The sequence below is a fragment of the Phragmites australis genome, chromosome 7 (assembly GCF_958298935.1).
Source record: "Phragmites australis chromosome 7, lpPhrAust1.1, whole genome shotgun sequence".
Classification (NCBI taxonomy): Eukaryota; Viridiplantae; Streptophyta; class Magnoliopsida; order Poales; family Poaceae; genus Phragmites; species Phragmites australis.
This window is the reverse complement of record NC_084927.1, coordinates 31,211,250-31,232,199: the sequence shown is the minus strand read 5'-3', so window position 1 is coordinate 31,232,199 and position 20,950 is coordinate 31,211,250. Positions and strand designations below refer to the sequence as shown.

Genomic DNA, 20,950 nt, shown 5'->3' with positions numbered 1-20,950 from the left:
GCGTGTATTCAGATTCCATACTCCGTGGATCATGTTCGTACAGATCATGAAATCAATCAGCATATTCAGATTTTCTTCTCAGTCCAAAATTACTACATTGAATAGGTATCCTTCGGACGCCTTCGTCTTGCCATATTACATTGGCATGCAATGATGCATATGTTTGTACAATCCAGACTCCAGAGTGTTACCTTGCTTGTGTCGAGAACTGCACCACAACTACTCATTAGTATCTATAGCTTATAGCTTATTTTCTGCAAATGCTATGCTGGTCGCTACTGTGTCATCAATTGCCAAACTTCTTTGGACTCTTGTAGTACCTCAACAGTAAGGACCAACAGACGACGCTGACAGACGAAGCCGCCATTGCTGGTGGCAAGCGGAACCGGGTAGATGGGAAAAGCACCCCAGCAGAAATTGGCATGCCGATGATGTTGTAGCCGAGCGCCCGCACATAATTCATTCGTATGTGGAAGAAGGTTTTCCTGGAGAGATCGATAGCAGTGAACACATCCTCCAGGTTGCTCTTCATGAGGACAATGTCGGCCGCTTCAATGGCGACATCTGTTCCTGCGCCAATTGCCAGACCTACATCAGCTGACACAAGTGCTGGGGAGTCGTTTATTCCATCACCAACCATCGCCACGGTTCTTCCAGACAACTGCAAGAATTAAGATTCGAGGATCGCAAACAAGTAAATAACTAAATGAATGTCAGAGGAAAACAAGAAAGTAACGAAAGAAAGCACAAAATATATAGCTCACCTGAAGTTGCTTCACCTTCTCAGCCTTCTGCTCTGGTTTCGCTTCGGCGATAATCTTTTTAATGCCGACATCTTTGCCGATGGCATTAGCTGTCCCCGAGTTGTCCCCAGTCACCATTATACTCTCGACACTGATGGACTTGAGGTATGATATAACTTCATAGGCATTAGGTTTTATCCGGTCAGATACAGAGATTATGCCCACAACTTCTTGATCCATAGCCACAATAATCCCAGTCTGAGCCTTCTCCTCTTCTTCCATGAGAATTTCTGAGGCTTCCATGGGGATATCGATGCCTGATGACAACATAAAACTCTTGTTTCCCACAATGACACTCTTGTCACTAGCTTTCGCCTTGACACCATGTCCAGTTACTGAAATGAGATCCCTTGCTTCAGGCCAGATGTGGTTTTCTTCTGAGTGGAACTTCTTAGCATGCTCTACTATCGCCTTCGCCACTGGATCCTCGCTGTTGACCTGAGCGAGACAAGGATCCACGAAATTTTAAAAGGAATCTTTTCCAAATCATTGACAGACATTTCTACCAAAAAAAGACAACGAGAAACAATAGAGTTGCAGAACATACCTCTGCTGCTGCAACATAGTCATAGAAATCACGCGAAACCATGTTTTTGAGAAGCCTTGTGTTGACGACAACAGGCTTCCCAATAGTTAGTGTACCTGTCTTGTAAAAAACGATGCAGTCCACCTATAAAAAAAATGTGATACAATTAATGTGTGTTAACAATTTGAAGCACTGTGTTAAACATGTTGATAATTACATTTTCTTCAGACCTTCTGTGCACTCTCAAGAGCTTGGCCACCCATGATCAGAACGCCTTGCGAGGCTCCGACTCCAGTTGCAACCATAACAGCAGTTGGAGTTGCAAGCCCTAAGGCACAAGGACAGGCAATCACCATAACTGATATCCCGAACTGAAGAGCTAGCTGAAAGCTATCCATGGAAGATGGTATCCATGAGTTAGGGTAGCGATGGAACCTCCCAGCTAAGAACCACGCAAGCCAAGTAAGCAAAGAAAGAACGATGACCTGCAAGCATGGAGCAAATTGATCAGCATTGATAAAAATGCTCCCGTTGATTCGATTACAAGAATGCAACTGAAGTTACCAAGGGGACAAAGACTCTAGATATCTGATCAGCAAACTTCTGGACAGGAGCTTTTGCCATGCGCTGACTCTACTAGCCTTACATCTGTGCCAGCGCGCTTTCTGATCCAACAAATGTTGCGCGGACATGAAGCGCACCATTCTCGTTCACAATTCCTCCAATTACAGTGTCACCCTTCCTCTTCGCCACTGGCCGTGATTCTCCAGTGATCATGCTTTCATTCACATAGCTCTGGCCCCATATAACAAAGCCATCGGAAGCAACTTTTCCACCCGAGACTACTTTGATCAAATCATTTTTCTGAGTCAACCTGCTGTCAATCTCCTTCTCTCCGACAACATTTCCTTCTTGGTCGTGTATCAACAGTGTTGCAGTTTCAGGTGCAAGATCTATCAGCTTGGCAATAGCCTCAGAGGTCTTTCCTTTTGCCAATATTTCAAGGTACTTTCCAAGAAGGATAAATGATATGAGCATGGAACTAGTCTCAAAAAAATCAGTTGCCATGTAATCCTCAGAGGTGGCTGCTCGGAGAACCGAGTAAACTGAGTAGAGGTAAGCAGTGTTCGTCCCTAGAGCAATGAGCACGTCCATGTTGGGCGAACCATGGCGCATTGCCTTGTAAGCACCAGCATAAAATTTCCGGCCAATTACAAATTGGACTGGTGTCAACAAAATCCACCGCAATAGTTCACCAATGCTCATCATGTGGACAACCTTTTTTTCAAGTCCGTCCTTCAGCCCAGGGATGTACATGAAAACCATGGAGATCAGGAATGGTGAACATAAGGCTGCAGATGGAGGTGGCCAAATGGGCGCTGCAAATGACAGAAGTCGCACGGGAAAGCCGATGCCTCTCAGGTTTGGAAATGGAGTTCAGGAAAAGAATCAAAAGCAAATTTCTTGGGCTCGTTGCCATCCAGAAGATCAAAGCAAAGCAACGTGCTAGGTTAAACCGTATCAGAGCTATGGATGCAAACACAAAACTATTTTACTTGCGCGCTAATGGGATGAAGAGGAAAAACCATATTCAACTTTTGAAAGCTAACAGTGGGGTGGCAGTAACACATGAGGAAAAGGGAGGAGGAGATCCATAGGCATTTCAGCTCAGTTATTGATACTTCTTTCAGGCGAGAGAAGATCTTAGACTGGAGTAAAATAGACTTGCAAACCCAGGAACTTTCAGTCCTTGATTCGTATATCAGTGAGGAAGAGGTCAAATTAGCCGTAATGGGCTAGACGAGAGAGAAAGCGCCGGGTCCGGATGGTTTCATCGGGATTTTCTATGCTTCCTGCTGGAACATCATCAAAAATGACCTTGTCAAGACAATTGAGCAGCTAACTAGACTAAAAGCATTCCGGTTAAACTTGCTCAACTCTACCAACTTAATTTTATTGCCAAAAAAAGATCAGTCAGATTTGGTAGCAGACTATAGACCAATTAGCCTGATCCACAGCTTTGCAAAGATTTTTTTTTTCCAAGATCTTAGCCAACCAGCTGGAGCCACATATGCACCTTCTTGTTTCAAGTTGCCAGAGTGCTTTTGTTCACAGGAAGTGCATACAAGACAGCTTTGTTCACATGCAGTGCCTTTTACAAGACTTGCATAGGAAAGGAAGGCCAGCCCTCTTTCTAAAGTTGGACATTCATAAAGCTTTTGATTCAGTGCTATGGCCTTATCTCCTTGAGACTTTGAAGCATTTTGGTTTTGGTCTGAGATGGAGGGAGTGGATCTATCTAACCTTGGGCACTGGCAACTCAAGAGTTCTTCTTAATGGTGTCTCGGGCAGACCTATCAAGCACAGAAGAGGTCTTCGACAGGGTGATCCACTATCACCAATGCTCTTTGCTCTGGTGATGGAACCTCTTCACAAGATCCTAAGCCTAGCTTCTCATCTGAACTTCATCTCTTCAGTGCACAAAAAATCAAGGATCATTGAGCATGCTATGTACGCAGATGATGTTGCTATTATGCTAAATCCAAGGGCTCAGGAGCTAAAATCAATCAAAGAGATCCTCTTGTTCTTTGGTGAGGTGTCCGGACTGCATACAAACTTGGACAAATTTGGAGGAGATGCTTCTTGATTTCCTAGTGAAAATTAAGAAATTTCTGTGCAAATATTTGTGCCTCCCTTTGCATTTGCGAAATCTTAGAAAGATAGATTATCAACCTATTATTGACAAGTTAGAGGGTCAGCTTCCTAGTTGGCAAAGCATGCACCTGACAAAGGCAGGAAGGATCGAGCTCATAAAGTCAGTGCTGACATCAACAATGTGCTTCCATGCCACTATTTTCAGGCTTTCGAAATGGTTAATTAAGGATATTGACAAAATACGAAAGTGGTTCATTTGGTCAGGAGCTAAAGAGAATGACAAAAGAGGGCTCCATCTTGTAAATTGGGAGGTCATGTGTAGGCCGAAAAGCCTCGATGGGGCTAGTATTTTGGAACTGGAGCGTTTTGGTAGAGCTCTTCGGTTGCGGTGGGTTTGTTTTTCTTGGTGTAACTCTGATAAGCTATGGAATAAGTTCTCAGTACACCTATATAAAACTGAGAATGACCTCTTTGCGGCGTCAACAGTGATCTCAATCGGTGATGAAACCAAAGCTAAGTTTTGGATTGATCGATGGCTTGGACAAGGCAGCCTCGCTTGCCCTTGCGCCAAACTTGTACAACATTGCTAGGTTCAAAACGTGAACAATTGCTCATGAACTAAACAATTCATGGTGGATCACTAATTTAAAGAACATTGATAACATGCTGCAGCTCCAGGAGTTCATGGCGGTTTGGATGTTGCTTCAGAGGGTCATCTTGCTACCGGGCCAGCGAGATACGACCACTTGGAGATGGATTGCCACCGGTTCTTACATGACGAGGTCCGCATATGAGGTGCAGTTCAACGGCTCAAGACTCCCATTCCTTGACATTTTTTTCTGGAAGGCCAACGCAGAACAAAAGGTGAGGTTCTTCACGTGGACAACAATGCATGGGAAACTTCTTACAGCTGACAACTTGGATTTGAGAGGTATGTATAACGGAGTAGTTTGCGCCCTATGCCACCAACAGCCCAAAACGGCAGACCATCTTCTCCTGCAATGCCCTTTTGCCCAAATGGTCACTTCACAGGTTCTCCTTTGACTACATTTCGATACTACGGTTAAGGTGGGTGTGTTTCATGCATCACTCAAGGATTGGTTGCGTGAGGCCGCGGTGTCTGGGCCGAGTGGAGAACACAAAGCCAGGCTTGGAGCAATCATGTATGCGTGGTGGAACATTTGGAGAGAGCGAAATCGACATGTGTTTGAAGGATGCGAAGAGGATCACATGAAGGTGGCGTACGGAGAAAAGGAGGATATCAAGAATTGGAGGATGGTGATGACAGGTGATCATTAGGAGTTTTTGAAGTTTGTTCTCCTTCTTCAACCTTAGGTTGCCAGACTAGCTCCCGTATGTTGTTTTCTCCTTTTTCATTCTCCCTGCCTCCTTGCATTTAGTTCATGCTTGTAGCCAGCTGCGAGCTGGCTAAGTTTAGCGGTGAACTGCTTGTTGGCACTTTTGTAAACTCTACCCTTCTAAAATGAATAGGTAGTGCACCTGCCATGTTGCTTAAAAAAAAGACTACTTGTATCGCTTGATTTCCGCATACCTATGCCGCTCCCTTCCATCTGCTTCTGGGTATATTAATGCAGTAACATGACCGTATGTGGCTGACTTGATGACTTGATGAATGCTGAAATTTTCACACCTTGAGAAGTTCTTCTTCTTGTTGTTAGAGATATAAAATTCATATACGAATATATACAAGTGAGTATTAAATTCCCTTGTCTCTAAATCAACAACTCAGAGAATTTCATCTTCCGATGCTCTCTTCTTTGGTTCTAAGTTTTTCTTCCATCAAAATTGTCATCTTTTATGGCATCTGACACATGGGATGAGTACAAATGGAATCTAGTGTTCATCTACACCCGTAAGCGCCATGTTCTTTCTCGGGCACTTTCATAGTAACTAAGTTTGTCTCCGTTTTGCTTCTACTTAAGTTTTGAGGTGCGTTATGTGATCTAAATAGTAGATGGCCATTAATTTCATAAGAAATTTATGACTTGTCTATTCAACATTTCTAGTCGTCATTATCGTTCATACGATCCATAATCTGGTAGAAAGAAACTTTCACAAATACTACATATTATACTAGATTCTCGCTGTATAAAACTAAAACAAACCGACTCTTAGCTAGGTGATCTCTCCTTGAATTAGAAATTTCAATGGGAAAGTGTCAAGAAGAAGGAGATCGCTCTGATATCAGCAATCGTAGCGACAGTGTGCACGCACTGCTCTTTACTCTTCAGTAGAAGCTAGCTGGTATTGTGCTAATGGCCAACGTCAGCGCTTCTCTAGGTATCTACAAGGATAAGCTCACCTGCTCCTGGTCCATCGCTGCCACGACGGAGACCGACGGTGGCTCGACCTATGGCCACTGCCGGACAGCCAGTGCCGGTATGCTGCTGCTTTACTGCTGTCTACTGCCAACAAGCTGACTACCTGAGTAGACATTGTTGGGAGTCAGAAAGGCGATAGACCTGGTAGGCCATACATAGGTGCACACATGCTCCTATATGCCCATATCCCCCCCCCCCCCTCTCTCTTTTTCATGATCTCCCTGCCGATCTCAGTTGAGTCTAGGGATAGCAGTGTGCGGGTCCCAAGGGTTTTCGACGACGAGCGAGTTTGGATGAAAAAACAGTTATATAGAGCCACCAGATTAGGGCCCTGACTCGAACTGGATTCGAGTCTGGATCTAATTTTCACATGTTGATGCCACCTGAAATCCAAAGTTCTGTGGGCCTGCCAAATCCTTTACGTCCTAGTAGCCTGCAACCCCGATTATTACCTCGCTGCTAAGACTAGATGCCCACAACCCCACGACCCGATGGCGCAGCGAGGGTGAGCGCCAGCACGGGCGTAGGACGACACGACACGACGTGGGAGGGCACAACGAAGCCACCATCGAGAAGACAGATCTGGATCTAGGCATCTCCTCCTCAGGTTTCGGATCCCACGTCGGGTCTCGAGTCCCCATCGAGATCAGAATTAGTTTCTCATCTGGTAAGTATTTCAAGACCAGATCAGATTTGCTATCTTAGATTTTAAATCTAGTGTGTTCTCACTCCACCTATTCCTATCCAACCCGTAGCCACCTTAGTTGAGTCTGGAATTATTGTGGCACTTGTGCTGCGGGTCTTTTTTTCGCAGCAGTTTGATTTGTGAAACGGCCAGCTCTCATCGCTCCTCGGCCTCGCAGCAGGCGGCTGTCCATGTCGCGTGGGTCGGGCCGCTGCTGGGCCGATTTCTTTGCGTGGGCTACTCATGGGCTTGCGTATCGGCTCGGTCAACCGGCCTATAGGAAGTCTCCTCCCGGCCTCCTTGCACTGAAGCGGAGCACGCAGCGGCATTATTCTCCTGTCGTCGTCCTCCTCCTCCTCCTCCTTCTTGGCGCGTAGTGGAGAACTGGAGGTTCATCCCAACCTCGATTCGTTCCTTCTTTTCTTGGTAAGGAAGCCGTACTTTCCCTGGATGGAGTGTTCTAGGAGCCAGTCTTGTTCCGCAGTATCTTTTCTTTGCTATGACCAATCACGATCCAAATCTTTCTTGCTCGGAGGAATACCCAAATCCACCCAGTTTGTTGCGTGGTGGAGCACCAGTAGCAGTTTATCTTCTAAATTCTTTTGGGGGGTTCATTTGAACCCGTCCGCCCCTGCTATGTTCAATCACTGAGTTAAGGGCAGTATAGATAATTCATGTAGCTGAAACTCACTAGGCCTGATGGGAAGCAGAGACGGCAGCGGTGACAGCACAGAAGGCCAGGGCTATGCTGCAGACATCGATTCCATCAGGGAGGTGCAAGCCCGCATTGCGCCGTACGTGCACAGGACGCCCGTTCTGTCGTCGACATCGATAGATGCCATAGTGGGGAAGCAACTGTTCTTCAAGTGCGAGTGCTTCCAGAAGGCGTGAGGATTACGGACCGATGTGTTATTCAGTTCTGGAAATGCTTTGTATTTCTAATGTGGTACTGTACTGATTGTCTACGTGGGGATATTTGTGTTGTGTAGAGGAGCATTCAAGATCCGAGGCGCTTCGAATTCTATATTCGCGCTTGATGATGAGCAGGCATCGAAGGGCGTTGTGAGTTGTGACACATAGCAGGTTCGGTGCTAGCTTCAGTGTTATTTTTGCAAAATTTCCAGAAATCTGAAGAACGAAGAAGGTATTGATATGATGGTATCTTCTCGGTGGGAATCATGCCGCTGCCGTGGCTTTGGCTGCAAAACTGCGTGGCGTACCTGCACACATTGTCATACCAAGAAGTGCACCAGCTTGTAAGCTTGACAACGTTAAGCGGTATGGTGGTCATATTATCTGGAGTGATGCCAGCATTAAATCGAGTGGCGCTGTCCTTATCCATCCGTTCAATAATAAGTACACTGTCACATGTGTTTTTCCATGCAAAGTTTTTTTTGTTGAACTCTTCACCTATTGTGTCAAAATTATGTCCATTTCACAAAATAAGGGGCCGTTTGGTTAGGGTCAAAGGGGGTCTAGCCAAATTTTGATTTTGCTCTGAAAATTTGGTCTCCGTTTGGTTTTAGAAGATTTACCCAGAAATGCTATAGAAAAATTTAGACCAGCCAAAATTTGGTCGTCAAAATGGCGTTTGGTTTGAGGTCGAGCCAAAATTTGGCTGGCTAAAAATTTTGGCAGACGATTTGGCAGCTCGAGATTTTCCCAGAAGCGCTATAGAAAAATTTTGGCCGGCCAAATTTTCGGAGCATGACCAAATTTTGGTCTTAAACCAAACGGAGGCTAAATTTTCATAGCACGATCAAAATTTGGCTTGGCTCACTTTGTCTCCTAACCAAACAACCCCCTCGGGTGGCCAAATTGTCGGCAAAAATTTTTGGCCGGCCAAATTTTGGCTTGGCTTGAAACAAAACACTATTTTGACAGCTAAAATTTAGCACTGCCCTGATTTGGCCTTTGGCCAAATTTTGGCTTGGCATATTGGGGTCAAAAAAAACAAACAACCCCTTAGAGATGGTTTCTACACTTTTTTTTTTTTGCTTAGACATTGATTCTAGTAGTTTTAAGTGGATTTATTCTACCACTCGTCTTCAATTCTTTGTCAATTAGTCCTAATCCCTAAGTGACTGTTTTGATGTATAAGTAGCATGTTTTTTAAAGCGTCGCCTAGTCGTCCAAGCGAGTTCAGTCTCTAGGCATCGGCAGCGTCTTGCCATCCGGGTGTATGGCGTCCACCTTGAGCGTTGTGGCGTCGCCTAGGTGCGATAAGGCGTCGCTTTGGAACCCAATAGCTCAATGCGGACGCCATTCAATGAAGGCGAGATAGCAAGTGAGCGGGAAAAGAGGCGTGCGCGAGAAAAGAGGGGTGCGTTGCACGGAAAGAGGGAGGGAAATAGAAATAGATTAATAGAGAGAGGAAGGGAAAGATGAGGCGGGCGGTTGAACCTGAAACTGACGGTAGAGGCGGAGTAGTGGGATCTCAGAGTGCCTTCAGAAACAGAGAGAGGGAGGGGAAGAGGCAGCTCGGTGGCGGAGGGATCCTTGCTCTAATGTGTTCGCCTGCTCGGCGGTGGGATCCCTGTTCTGATGTGTTCGGCGGCAAGCCCATTGAAAATGGTGATCCTCGTTCATCCATCTTAGAAATCTTCTGGTTATCTAACCTGTTAGCTGTGTTATCGTTATCTATGTGGTTTCAGTCAATGAACATGATTCTATATACAGGGGGTACAAAGTTTGCTAGCTGCTTTGTCTGCAAACAGCAAGGGCACCTGAGCAAGAATTGTCCAGAAAACAAACATGGCATTTATCCTAAGGTATTTCACTATACTCCCTTATTCCTACTCAGTTCTCATGGTATTGCTAATGCAAGGCACTTAAATTAGAACACATGGGTTTTAATTGTGTATAGAACTTATTGGAAACAAACATGTCATGATCGTTACCTATTTACTAGTTTGGCTGCTGTGACACCTCTAGCGTGGGAGAACCAGAGATAGTTTCTTTTTTCTCTTGGATACTAATGCATCATGTGAATAAATGTATAGCTAAGCTTTAAAATGCATGAGACACAATTGATAAGTAGCTCATTTGAGGAGTTCTATCCAATCAGCCTCTAAACTACAACAAAACAACTATTGATACATTTTGCTGTGAAGGTTGTCTTTGTTCAGAATTCAGACATACAGAAACAGTTTGCTGGTTTGCTGTACTTGTATCAAGTCTGTTAACTTTGTATGGATTGCACAAACGATGGATAGATACATTGAGGCCCAATGGGCACTATATATAGAGGTATATAAGGGAAACCCTAGGACTAGGAGATTGCTCTAATACCTTTGACTATTAGACCCTTAATAGTCTGAATAAAATTTATAGTCCCTCATGCTCTAATTCTATTATCCTGGTGATCCTGCACAAGGCACATGCCTATCCTTGGGCAGAAATCTGTTGAAAATCATGTTAGAGACATCAATCAGCTTGTTAATATCAAAAGTTTCTTTTATTGCTTTTGTTAATGTTGGTACTTGAGACTACCACTTGTTATATATTTCTTTTATTTTGTTGAAGGCTTGATTGCATGCGAATGTAAACTCTCTCTATATTTATTAGGGTGGTTGTTGTAAGATATGTGGTGAAGTTACGCACTTGGCGAAGCATTGTCCAACTAAAGGGGAACAAGATTTGTTATCCTCCAGAGATGATGGTAAGTTAACCACAACTATCAACTGCCTTAACATATATTTGTAATACCACAAGTAGTTTTGACACATTCTCAAAATTTGGAGCATTGGTTAGCATTTGGAATGTTCTTTTGATTGCTTTATATATTCGATTTACCTGTTGTTATCATCCAATCTCCACAATAAGCATGCGAAGTGTTTTCATAGGATGTATACACCATACGCTTGTTTGATGCATTTGGAAATCAAAATAATTTTACCATTTATGTGGAGTGGTGATTCAGGAAAGGAATCTATAGTTACTTTATCTCTAGAGGCATACTACTTTGTTTTATACTTTTATTAGAGAACATAATTTTTTATAGGAATGTCAAAGATGAACAAAAATCATCTGTTGGCTGCATGATGTCACACTGTATGGTGAAATGTTGCTTTTTACTTCTTATAATGATTACTGGCTATGCATATGCCAAAGTCTGAGATAAATGCTGCTGTACTATAGTTTGAGATGGTCAGTAAGTTGATGCAGCTGAACTTCTGCTGTAGTTGTCCAGTACAGGAATGCTATTCACTGGTTTATTTGGTATGCTTATTTCAGATATCAATATGGAAGAACACTATCAGGAAGGCCGTGCCGTTCTCCATGGTGGAGATGATCTTGAAGACGATTTCATTGAAGAAGAAGAGCCAAAACCCACCAAATCGAAAAAGGCAAAGCAACCAAGTTCAAAATCAGCAACAGGGACCGGAAATGATGAGAAGAACGCCAACACAAAGGCAAAAGTTAAGCAAGCTCCGAAAGTTGTAAAATTCTTTGGTTAAAGAATGAAAATTTTGTAGCTTACGATACGAAGGATCCTTCTGAACTACATTTATTGAGGGGCGCCTTCGTGTAATTTACCATGAGAATTTATCTTCCAACTAAGTGCTTTTTGAAAATGATCAATTTGGTACCTCTGGCTGTTCTTCAGATCGTTGTAAAGCTATTTCCTGGATTTATCAACATGTAAGTTTTTCCTTTTGCTCCAGCTCTGCCAGTTCGACCAATAAGATGAACATAATCTTCCAATTTTTATTTTTTTTTACCAAATAACACTTCATATTATCCCCCACGAAGTAACATGCAAGGAAATATGAAGAACACTCTTCATATTTTCTTTTTGTTCAGTCTTTAAAATTAGACTTTGATTATTATTTTCTCATATGATTTATCATTTATAGCTTCAAAACTAATATAATGTGAAAGCAATTTGAAATATGAATATAGTTGTATAACTTTTATACACACTTATAATTTGACTGTGTTGATCGACATATATAAAGTTTAAATTTTCTGAAAACACGCACGGATCGTATCTTTGGACTGAGGGAGTAAGTCAAACAGCAATGCTACAAGGAGATATAATATGGCAAGTTTGATTTATACCATGAGGATTGACCACCCCGAAGTGAGTATAAAAGATGGTCTCTTCCTAAGCACACGTAGCTATGCATAAAAGATGCATTTGTCTACACTCTGTTTTTAGGAATGGATGTGGACCACCAACAGATATTCATGAATCTATGTTATTATAATTTAATTAACTAACTAGTCATTTTTATCTAGTTAAAAAAATTAATTAATTGATTAAGTTAAACTAAAATAGATCTGCGGATTCCTTCGGTCCAACCCACCTGGTTTCTTTGGGAATTGAACCAAACAAATTATAGGGCTTCTCTGCCCAGCCCCCCTCGTCCATCAAGCGGTGAGCAAGAGTATATAATACATAAAAAAAATTGTGAGATCTGATCATCTTACTTTTTTGCAGAACAAATTCTTTACATGTCACTTGAAACTGCGTGATAAAAAGGAGGGAGAGAGCGACAGGGGAGGCGAGATTCCATCGGCCAGGGAGATAAGATCCCGTAATTTCCGCTTTGCTGCCATTTGCCGATCGGCTGGGGGCGATTGATCCCGTAATTTTTGCTTTGCTCCTGCTGGAACCGTGTGGGCGTAGGGATGGAGGAGAGACGGATCCATACGGGCTTAGCTGTTAGATGGACAGCGTACCATCAAATCCATATCAGATGTCTGATTGAGTTAATAAGAGGATGTTGATTGTAGTGGATACAGTCAATAAAGTGGACGTAGATAAAAAATCAACTCATATTTTTTATATATTATTATATACTAGTAACTGCAAACACGTGAAATTAATTCAGGATATAGTAACAAAAATATTATATGTTTATATATAGAAGGTAAATATTGAGTGACTAAGTATGAGACATAAATAATGTGAGATTGAATATATTTTTTAAATATATGTAAGAGAAATATTAGATATCTATATATGAGATTAAATACGTCTATATATGGAAGATAAGTAATATGAGATTAAATATATTTTTAAAAGAGGAATGGGGATAATCTTTGCATGATGACCGTTTGATCAACTTGGGTGGACGGTGGAGATCGTTCGGTTCTACCACAACTCATATATTTTACAAGACTAACAACTGCACATGTGTTCACAAACGTGAAATCAATTCAGAATATAGCAATGTATAAAAGATAAATATTGTACGTCTAAGTATGAAAGATAAATAATAAGAGATTGAATGTATTTTTAGAAAAGTATAAAAGATAATTATTGGACATCTAGATATAGAAGGTAACTAATATGAGATTAAATATTTTTTTAGAAACAGGGACCATTTGATCTCTGTACGGTGACCGTTTGATCAATTCAGTAGACAGTAGAGATCATTTGGTTCTATCACAACTCGTGCATTTTATAGGAAATATAGCTTTTGGCTATTGGATTTAGATCTGAGAATTTAGTAATCCCGTGGATACTTGTTGAGATGGATATTGGATTTCCAATGGTTAATGATAACTTATTCTTGACCATTAGATTGAATGAAACATCATAAATAAATTTTGGTTGTTGAATTTGTTAGATGTTGATAGATCTAAAGGTGTTGATTATTACTGGATATTTTTTTAGTATGTATATGATTGTTCTACCTCGTGATTTTATAGTTTAGATAATAAGTATAGATAGATATAGATGACAGAAATTAGTGTTCCTCATATTCTGCTGGCTAGCCAGCCGGAGAGGCCGTAACCTGTTGAAGCGATGGGTGGTGGCGCGCATGCCGCGCGAAGGAGGGGACGTGCCTGCTCAAACGCTCCCTCTACTCCTAATGTGGCATAGCGCCGCAACATGCCATGCACAGATCTCCGTTTCCTATATTTCGCCTGCTCCCTCCTCCGTTTCAGGCCTTGAAAATCTTGCCCCCGTCCGCGCCTTCGCCATTGCGCACCACCTCCCGGTCCCCTCCTCGCCACCGTCGAGCCCGGCTGTGGGAAGAAAAGAAACCCATCAACCATGGTGAGTACTTGGTGGTCTCATATATCAGTATCTTACACTTGATTTATTGGACATTGCTAATGGTGACGCCGTGCAATATTTGCTGCTTAATTTTACTTCTTGTTGCTGCAAATGCAAGGCGAACTCGGCGTCGGGGATGGCCGTGAGCGACGAGTGCAAGCACAAGTTCCAGGACCTCAAGGCCAAGAGGAGCTTCCGGTTCATCACGTTCAAGATCGACGAGCAGACGCAGCAGGTGGTGGTGGACAGGCTGGGGCAGCCGGGCGACACCTACGACGATTTCGCCGCCTCCATGCCCGCCAGCGAGTGCCGCTACGCCGTGTACGACTTCGACTTCGTCACCGACGAGAACTGCCAGAAGAGCAAGATCTTCTTTGTCTCCTGGTAACCAACTAATCATCAACCGCTGCTCCTTCATCGGTATGTTGCTGAAGCGATGGATGGATCCGCATTGCATTGCCCAGGTCCCCGGACACGTCGAGGGTGAGGAGCAAGATGCTGTACGCGAGCTCCAAGGACCGGTTCAAGCGGGAGCTGGACGGCATCCAGGTGGAGTTGCAGGCCACGGACCCGAGCGAGATGAGCATGGACATCGTCAAGGCGCGAGCCCTCTGAAGAGAAGCCGCGCGCGCGACATGCCCCAGGAACAAGGCTGTATTGCGTCGATCGGTTCGTGCCCGACTGCCTGTACCCTTGTGCCGTTTTACACCGTCGATCGGTGCCAGAGTTCGATCTCTTACTCCGTGTAAACTACTCTAGATCATTCTTTTTCCGTTCAAGATTTAGACGGCATGCGGATGATTCATCCTGTCGTCGCCGAGGTACATGTGTGTGTGATGTGTCCATGCCTGCTATGTCGCCGACACTCCGTATAGGCAGTGGCATTTCGAAGAGCAATATAGCGAGATAAGATTGTGGTTGCCTCGATCTCTTATGCTGCGTGCCCTGCGGGTTTTATATACAGGTCCATGCCTATTGCTCATTTCATCTTGTTTCAATCGTGCGCCGCAATTAAGTAAACTAAACTAGTCAGGAGGACTCCGGTCCGGATTAGCTAGCTGTTGATGCGAAAAGATGATGCGCGGAACACTCAATATTTTATTTGTCATATTCGACGAGTAGCACGGTAGTGAATATGATTTTTTTATGTACGTGATTTTGATAATTAATGATATTAAAGTTAATAAAATTAATATATTTGTCAAATATATATTTTTTATATCTCATGATATAATACATGAAGAAGTCATTGAAGTTGAACTCAAGAAGTATTGAATTGGATGAGTTCAGAAAAAATTGTTAACACTAGATGGTCTGGTGCTTTAAAAGTTATACACACCAGAGTATTTTTTTTTCAGCTCAGAGAAGAAAATAAATACTACTCCGGATGGTCCAGTATTTAGCAAGATATTCACACCAGAGCAATTTTCAGGAGGAATATTTTGGTGTAGAAAATTTATACACACCGGATGGTCCGACACTCAAAGAGAACATACATACCAGAGCATTTCTCCGGAAAACTATTGAAGACTGAATATCGACACGACAGATGGTCCGGTGCTCGGAGGTGTACACGCAGGATGTTTGCATTGGAGCATTTTTCAGGAGAATGTCTCAACGGTTAGTTTGGTGTGGTTGTACATGTCGGATGTTCCGGTGTCCTGAAGATCTACACGTCGGACAATGAACAATATAGGAGAAGTGGCTTAGTCTGCTGAAGTATACACACCGGATAGTCCGACAATGGGGTTCAAATTAACGCTGAAATATCTAGTGTTCACAATGTGTTTGAGTGAGGTTCTAACGACTAGTTTTCTATTGCTATACACACCAGATGATCTGATATTTGTGCTGTTCTAAACGCTGGATCATCCGGTGTTCATAGTCTTTTGTGACCGTTGGAGAAACGGCTAATGCGCGGGTTTGAGGCTATAAATACCCCTCATTTGGTCATTTGAGTGTGCAGGAGTCCGATGAAGCTCATATACACTCGAGAAGGCATTCAAGTCACCAAAGTACTACAAGTGATCATATAAGAGATTAAGCACAAGATTAGGGATTGATTAGTGCTAATAGGGCTAGAAAGAGTTATTGGTAGGTGTTGTTACATAGAGAAGGGGTCAAGGAGTGATCCTATATTGTACTAAGTGGTACATCGACACCTTAGAGTTTTGTTGACTCATCAGCACCATGAACCTTGGTGGCTTATGCCTGTTGACCCTCCGACTTTATGTGAAGCGGCGGCAAGATGCTTGTACGGTGAAACAGAGACTCTTGCCTTGGTGGCTCAAGCTCCGAAGTGAAGACAGCGGCAAGTGATTGGAAGAGAGGCTTATGATGAGATCTTGCCATTGTGTCTTGGTGGCTTAACCTACTTGAGGTCTAAGTGGCTCAAGGGTCATGATCGGGTGCCATATGGGAGCTATAGCCTAAGTGATTGCTCCAACGTGGATTAGGGGTGACGTTTATGCCATCGATATCATGGGATAAAAATCACTTATACCAAATTTACTCTCTCTACCTTCTTTACGTTTTTGCATTTACATACTTACAATCTACCTTTGCATATTTACTTTCCTAAGTAGTTTGCTAGGATTGGCTATAGGTTGCAAATATTTTTGAACGCTAAGTAGACACACTAGATGAACGTAGAGCACATCTAGATAGAAATTGATATAGATTTGTTCTGTGAAGTTTTTGGAGCCGATTAGTTTTAGGTGTCCTAATTGATCTCCATCTCTCTCTTAGGACGTCACCGATCCTTTCAAGCACCCAGGATACCCTAGTCATGGTCATGGCACTATGTCATCGGATCTTCATCATCACCCATGCTCGGGAGAGACCTATCAAAGCGCAGATGGCCGACGGCTTGTTCTTAGTCGTCGAGATAAAAAATAGGTAGCAATGTAGATTGGAAAAGAGAATGTGACTATAGGATCTATGCAAAAGAGGTAAAAACAAAAGGTGATGTAAATTGTGTTTGATCGATCGGATTTTTTTTCAATCAACCATGATGCTCTTATATTTAAAGGGTGATAAGTCTTAGTCGTAAAAGATCAAGACTCTAATTCAAACTGAACCAGACTTATAGATATGATTCGGCTATACCTTTTAATCTCTAAACTTTCTACAATTGATATATCTTTCTGACTTGATCTCGCATGTTCCCATATATCCATCCGAATATCCTTTATTGCGTAATTCGGCCTTCTTGGACTCGACTACCTGCTCGACTCGTCCGCAGTTCGGCCTTCTTGTACTCGACTACCTGCTCGACTCGAACACTTGCTCACGTATCGCCTGCTTGGTCCAACCATGTGCTCGAAATTCGATCAGTCACCGCTCGGTCCGACCATCTGTTCAGAATCCTCATGCTCGAATTTGATCAATTTCTGTTTGGAGACCAACGTGCTCGAAGCTCGACCAGACTGCTCGAAGACCATGTGCTCAGAGTTCACTTTAGTTAGAGATCGACTTAGCTAGACACCACCTGATCGAGGATAACCATAGCTGGAGATCACATGATCAGGGATAACATAGCCAGAGATCACCTAGTCAGGGATAACCATAGCCAAAAATCACCTGCTCGAAGATCACTCCGTCAGAGACCACTTGTTCGGTACAACAACTCCCACGCATTCGATTAGGTTCAATAATATTCCATTAAACTGATAATCATCATTGCAATTACCACTTTAGATATCAAATATTGTCATCAACACTAGCCATGGCATGCAATGTGTGCATATATAAAGCATGTAAGGCTAGCGTATACCTGGCTAGTTAGCTAGCTAGCAGATCGATCGGAATTTACTTGGTAATTCTTGGGTGCTCGGCGGCAAGGCAGTCCATGGCGGGATCAGGAGATCCAGCTGCCGGTGCTGGTGGTGATCCATGGTGGCGCCCATGGTGAGATGATGCCGTGGACGGCAGACAGTATGCTTGTGTGCCGGTGCGCGCTGATAGGCTGGCCTACTTGTCGCGAAACGTGGGCACCGTGCTGCAGGCGCGCTGGTGGAATCACGAGGAGGAGCGCGGGTGGGAGACGGTGGCTGTCCCCGACGTGTGAGCGAGCTCTGCGGCCTCATGTCCCCGTGTTCTCGTCTATGCTGCGCATCATCATCGAGGAGGACCTCGACCAGGCCGTCGACCCTGGGCGGCGCCCTCGCCCTGACAGCACCGCCTGGTGGTGTTGGTGCGGCGGCTTCAGGCGAATGCGGTTCGTGCATCCCTCGTGGGAATTTTAGTACCTAGCGTAGAGCGATCTATAGATCTATATTAGTATAATTTAATTAACTAACCAGTTAAAATAACTAGTTAACTAATTTAAGTTGTATTAGTATGAATTTATAGATATTTATTGATATTACACGTCCATCCTACATAAGACTAGGTATAGCGCGTCCGCTAACTCATCGTCTGACGCCGGTTGAGGGCTCCCACCAACGACCTGAAGCTAGTGATTCTACCATCTTCAAAGACAGATGTATGAGTCATCACTTTTAGCAATGGAACTGCATTCTGGATTAGTCTCACTGATACTCACAAAATGGAGCATGAAAAAAAACTAAAGAGGGGGAGTCATAAATATTTCTTTCTTTTAGAATAGAAGACCATGACTCTTTTTTAAGGAATATATTGATTCTTATAAATGCAATAAAATATATGTATATGCTTCTTCCTTAAATGACATGACACTTAATAAATCAAAGCACTCAGACTCGAATTTGGGTGCTTTCTTCTTCTTTAAAGTAATATGGCTATTTCCTCCTAAAAATAAACAAAAAATACTTACCCACTTCTAAAACATCATAAAAAAATGCTTCCTAAAAATAAAGCATCGGAAAAACAGAGTAAAACTCCTCTGCCTTACCACTTGGAGGTCGTTGGGGCAAACAAGGTGCTTGTTACTACAGACTGCAGACCAAGAGCATCCAAATACTTTTTTCAGTTTATTTGTCACTATTTTTTACTATAACAAATTTGATCAAACATTTTTCTAAAAAAGATTTATAGATATTTAAAAATATACAATACTAGTAATCTTTTTATGATAAATCTAATAATATAAAAGTTTTAAATATCTATAAATTCTTTTAAAAAATATACAAACAAATTTACTTCAATAAAAGATAGTGTCAAGTAAACTGAAACAGAAGTAATATAAATTTAGTACTGTTTCCTATGACGTGACTTGAATGCTCCTCGGGGTAATATACAAATACAGAGATGAGAGAAGATTGTTCAGAGTACGCATAGACAAAGCTCTGCATCTGCAGCAAACTTAATCTAGATCTGTCCTTTTTTTTACCTCCCGGTCGATTCTATTCGAGTTTGCAATTTTGTGGGGTAATATACAAATACAGAGATGATAGAAGATTGTTCAGAGTACGCATAGACAAAGCTCTGAATCTGCAGCAAACTTAATCTAGATCTGTCCTTTTTTTACCTCCCGGTCGATTCTATTCGAGTTTGCAATTTTGTAGAGTGCTGCGGCGTTCCATTCCCTTCCTGCTTGAACTTTTACGGAATTTCTGCACGGGTAAAAATGGGCGATGGCCCCGGTCGTTGGATGCATCACCGACCCCTTGTATGCTGTACACCCGTACTTTTCCTTTTTCCTTCTGATAATACTATGGACTGTACATGACTGAGACTGTTTGTTTTTTATTTTGATTACAGATTTTAACTCTAAAAATAAAAGTATAAATAAATGGTTATAATCTAAGAACAGATTCTTACAATTTATAATCTATATTGTACTGCAAAATTCTACAATCTATAATTTAGTGAGAAAAATTTCACTAAAAAATCTAGATCCTAACAATCCATGAAAAAAACCCAGGGCTTAAACCGATAACACTGGAACTCTTTGAAGAAGTACTGCTGCCAGCTGCTTTCACATGAGAGCACGGTCCAACCGTTTTTCAATCTTTTGAGCTGTGGGCAGATCGGTCAGCTAAGAGCAGCTGCAGCTTTGGACCGGCAGTTTTCCCCGAGCGAATGTGCTAAGAATTTTTCGACCTCATCATATACTGCACGTAAGTTTATATGTGTTCTCTCTTACTCTAATCGTATGGTACAATATAAGTGGTGCGAGACGAAATAAGAGAGCATATGGATTCCTACAGAATTAGGACCCTTTTCAGGTGTAGTACTCTCTCCATTCAATAATATAATATATATTTTATTATAACATCGTCTTTAAAATTAAATTTTAATCATTATTGTTTAATAAAATATATTATTTATAGCTAAAAACTAATGTAGTGTAAAAGATATGGTGTAAGATAAAATAAGAGAGCATGTAGATTACTATATAACTAGGATGTACTACTTAGATTTAAGACATATTTTATTATGGTATGGTTTTTAAAATAAATTTTGATCATTTTTTCTCACAAAATATATTATTTATAGCTACAAAATTAATAGAGTGTAAAAATATTTTGAAATATGAATCTAATTATATAATTTATATACACTAAGCATGTTTATAATTTGACTAAATGTTGATCAAAATATACAAACTTTTGATTTTTCTAAAATAAAACACGTCTAGTGTTGTTTGCAAATCGCAATCATCTGAACGATTGATTATTGGACGTGCTTTCCCTTTCGTTTGCAGGTTGGTAGCAGCAGCTCCTTTTTATTAAACGGTCGGGTCTCCATTTCTGCCTGGTCCTTACACCAAACAATAGATGCTCCTGAAATCTTCTTGTGTTAGTTGGACTTTCACTTTTCCTGAATTGAACTTATCGTAAAATCTAAGCATCCATGAAGAGAATGAGAAACACAACAACGGTAATCGGAGCAGTGCAACATACGAGTAGATGCGATGAACTCATGCAGCTTGTTCAACCTCCGACTGTCTCTCTGGTCGTTTTCGAGTGTTTGTTTGGTTAAAATTATCTAAGTTTGATT

At 42.1% G+C, this 20,950-nt stretch overlaps 1 protein-coding gene and 1 pseudogene across 1 annotated transcript; one reads left to right on the top strand and one right to left on the bottom strand.

The window, feature by feature from the left end:
• Positions 1-286: 286 nt before the first annotated feature.
• LOC133925579 (copper-transporting ATPase HMA5-like) lies at positions 287-6,967 on the bottom strand (annotated as a pseudogene).
• A 368-nt stretch (positions 6,968-7,335) lies between these two features.
• On the top strand, positions 7,336-14,801 carry LOC133925577 (uncharacterized). Its single transcript, XM_062371455.1, has 7 exons — positions 7,336-9,585; positions 9,691-9,782; positions 10,579-10,672; positions 11,248-11,466; positions 13,915-13,997; positions 14,145-14,410; positions 14,491-14,801. The coding sequence occupies exons 1-7, from the start codon at positions 9,396-9,398 to the stop codon at positions 14,639-14,641; spliced, it is 1,095 nt and encodes a 364-aa protein (XP_062227439.1). The 5' UTR covers positions 7,336-9,395; the 3' UTR covers positions 14,642-14,801.
• The last annotated feature ends 6,149 nt before the right edge of the window (positions 14,802-20,950 follow it).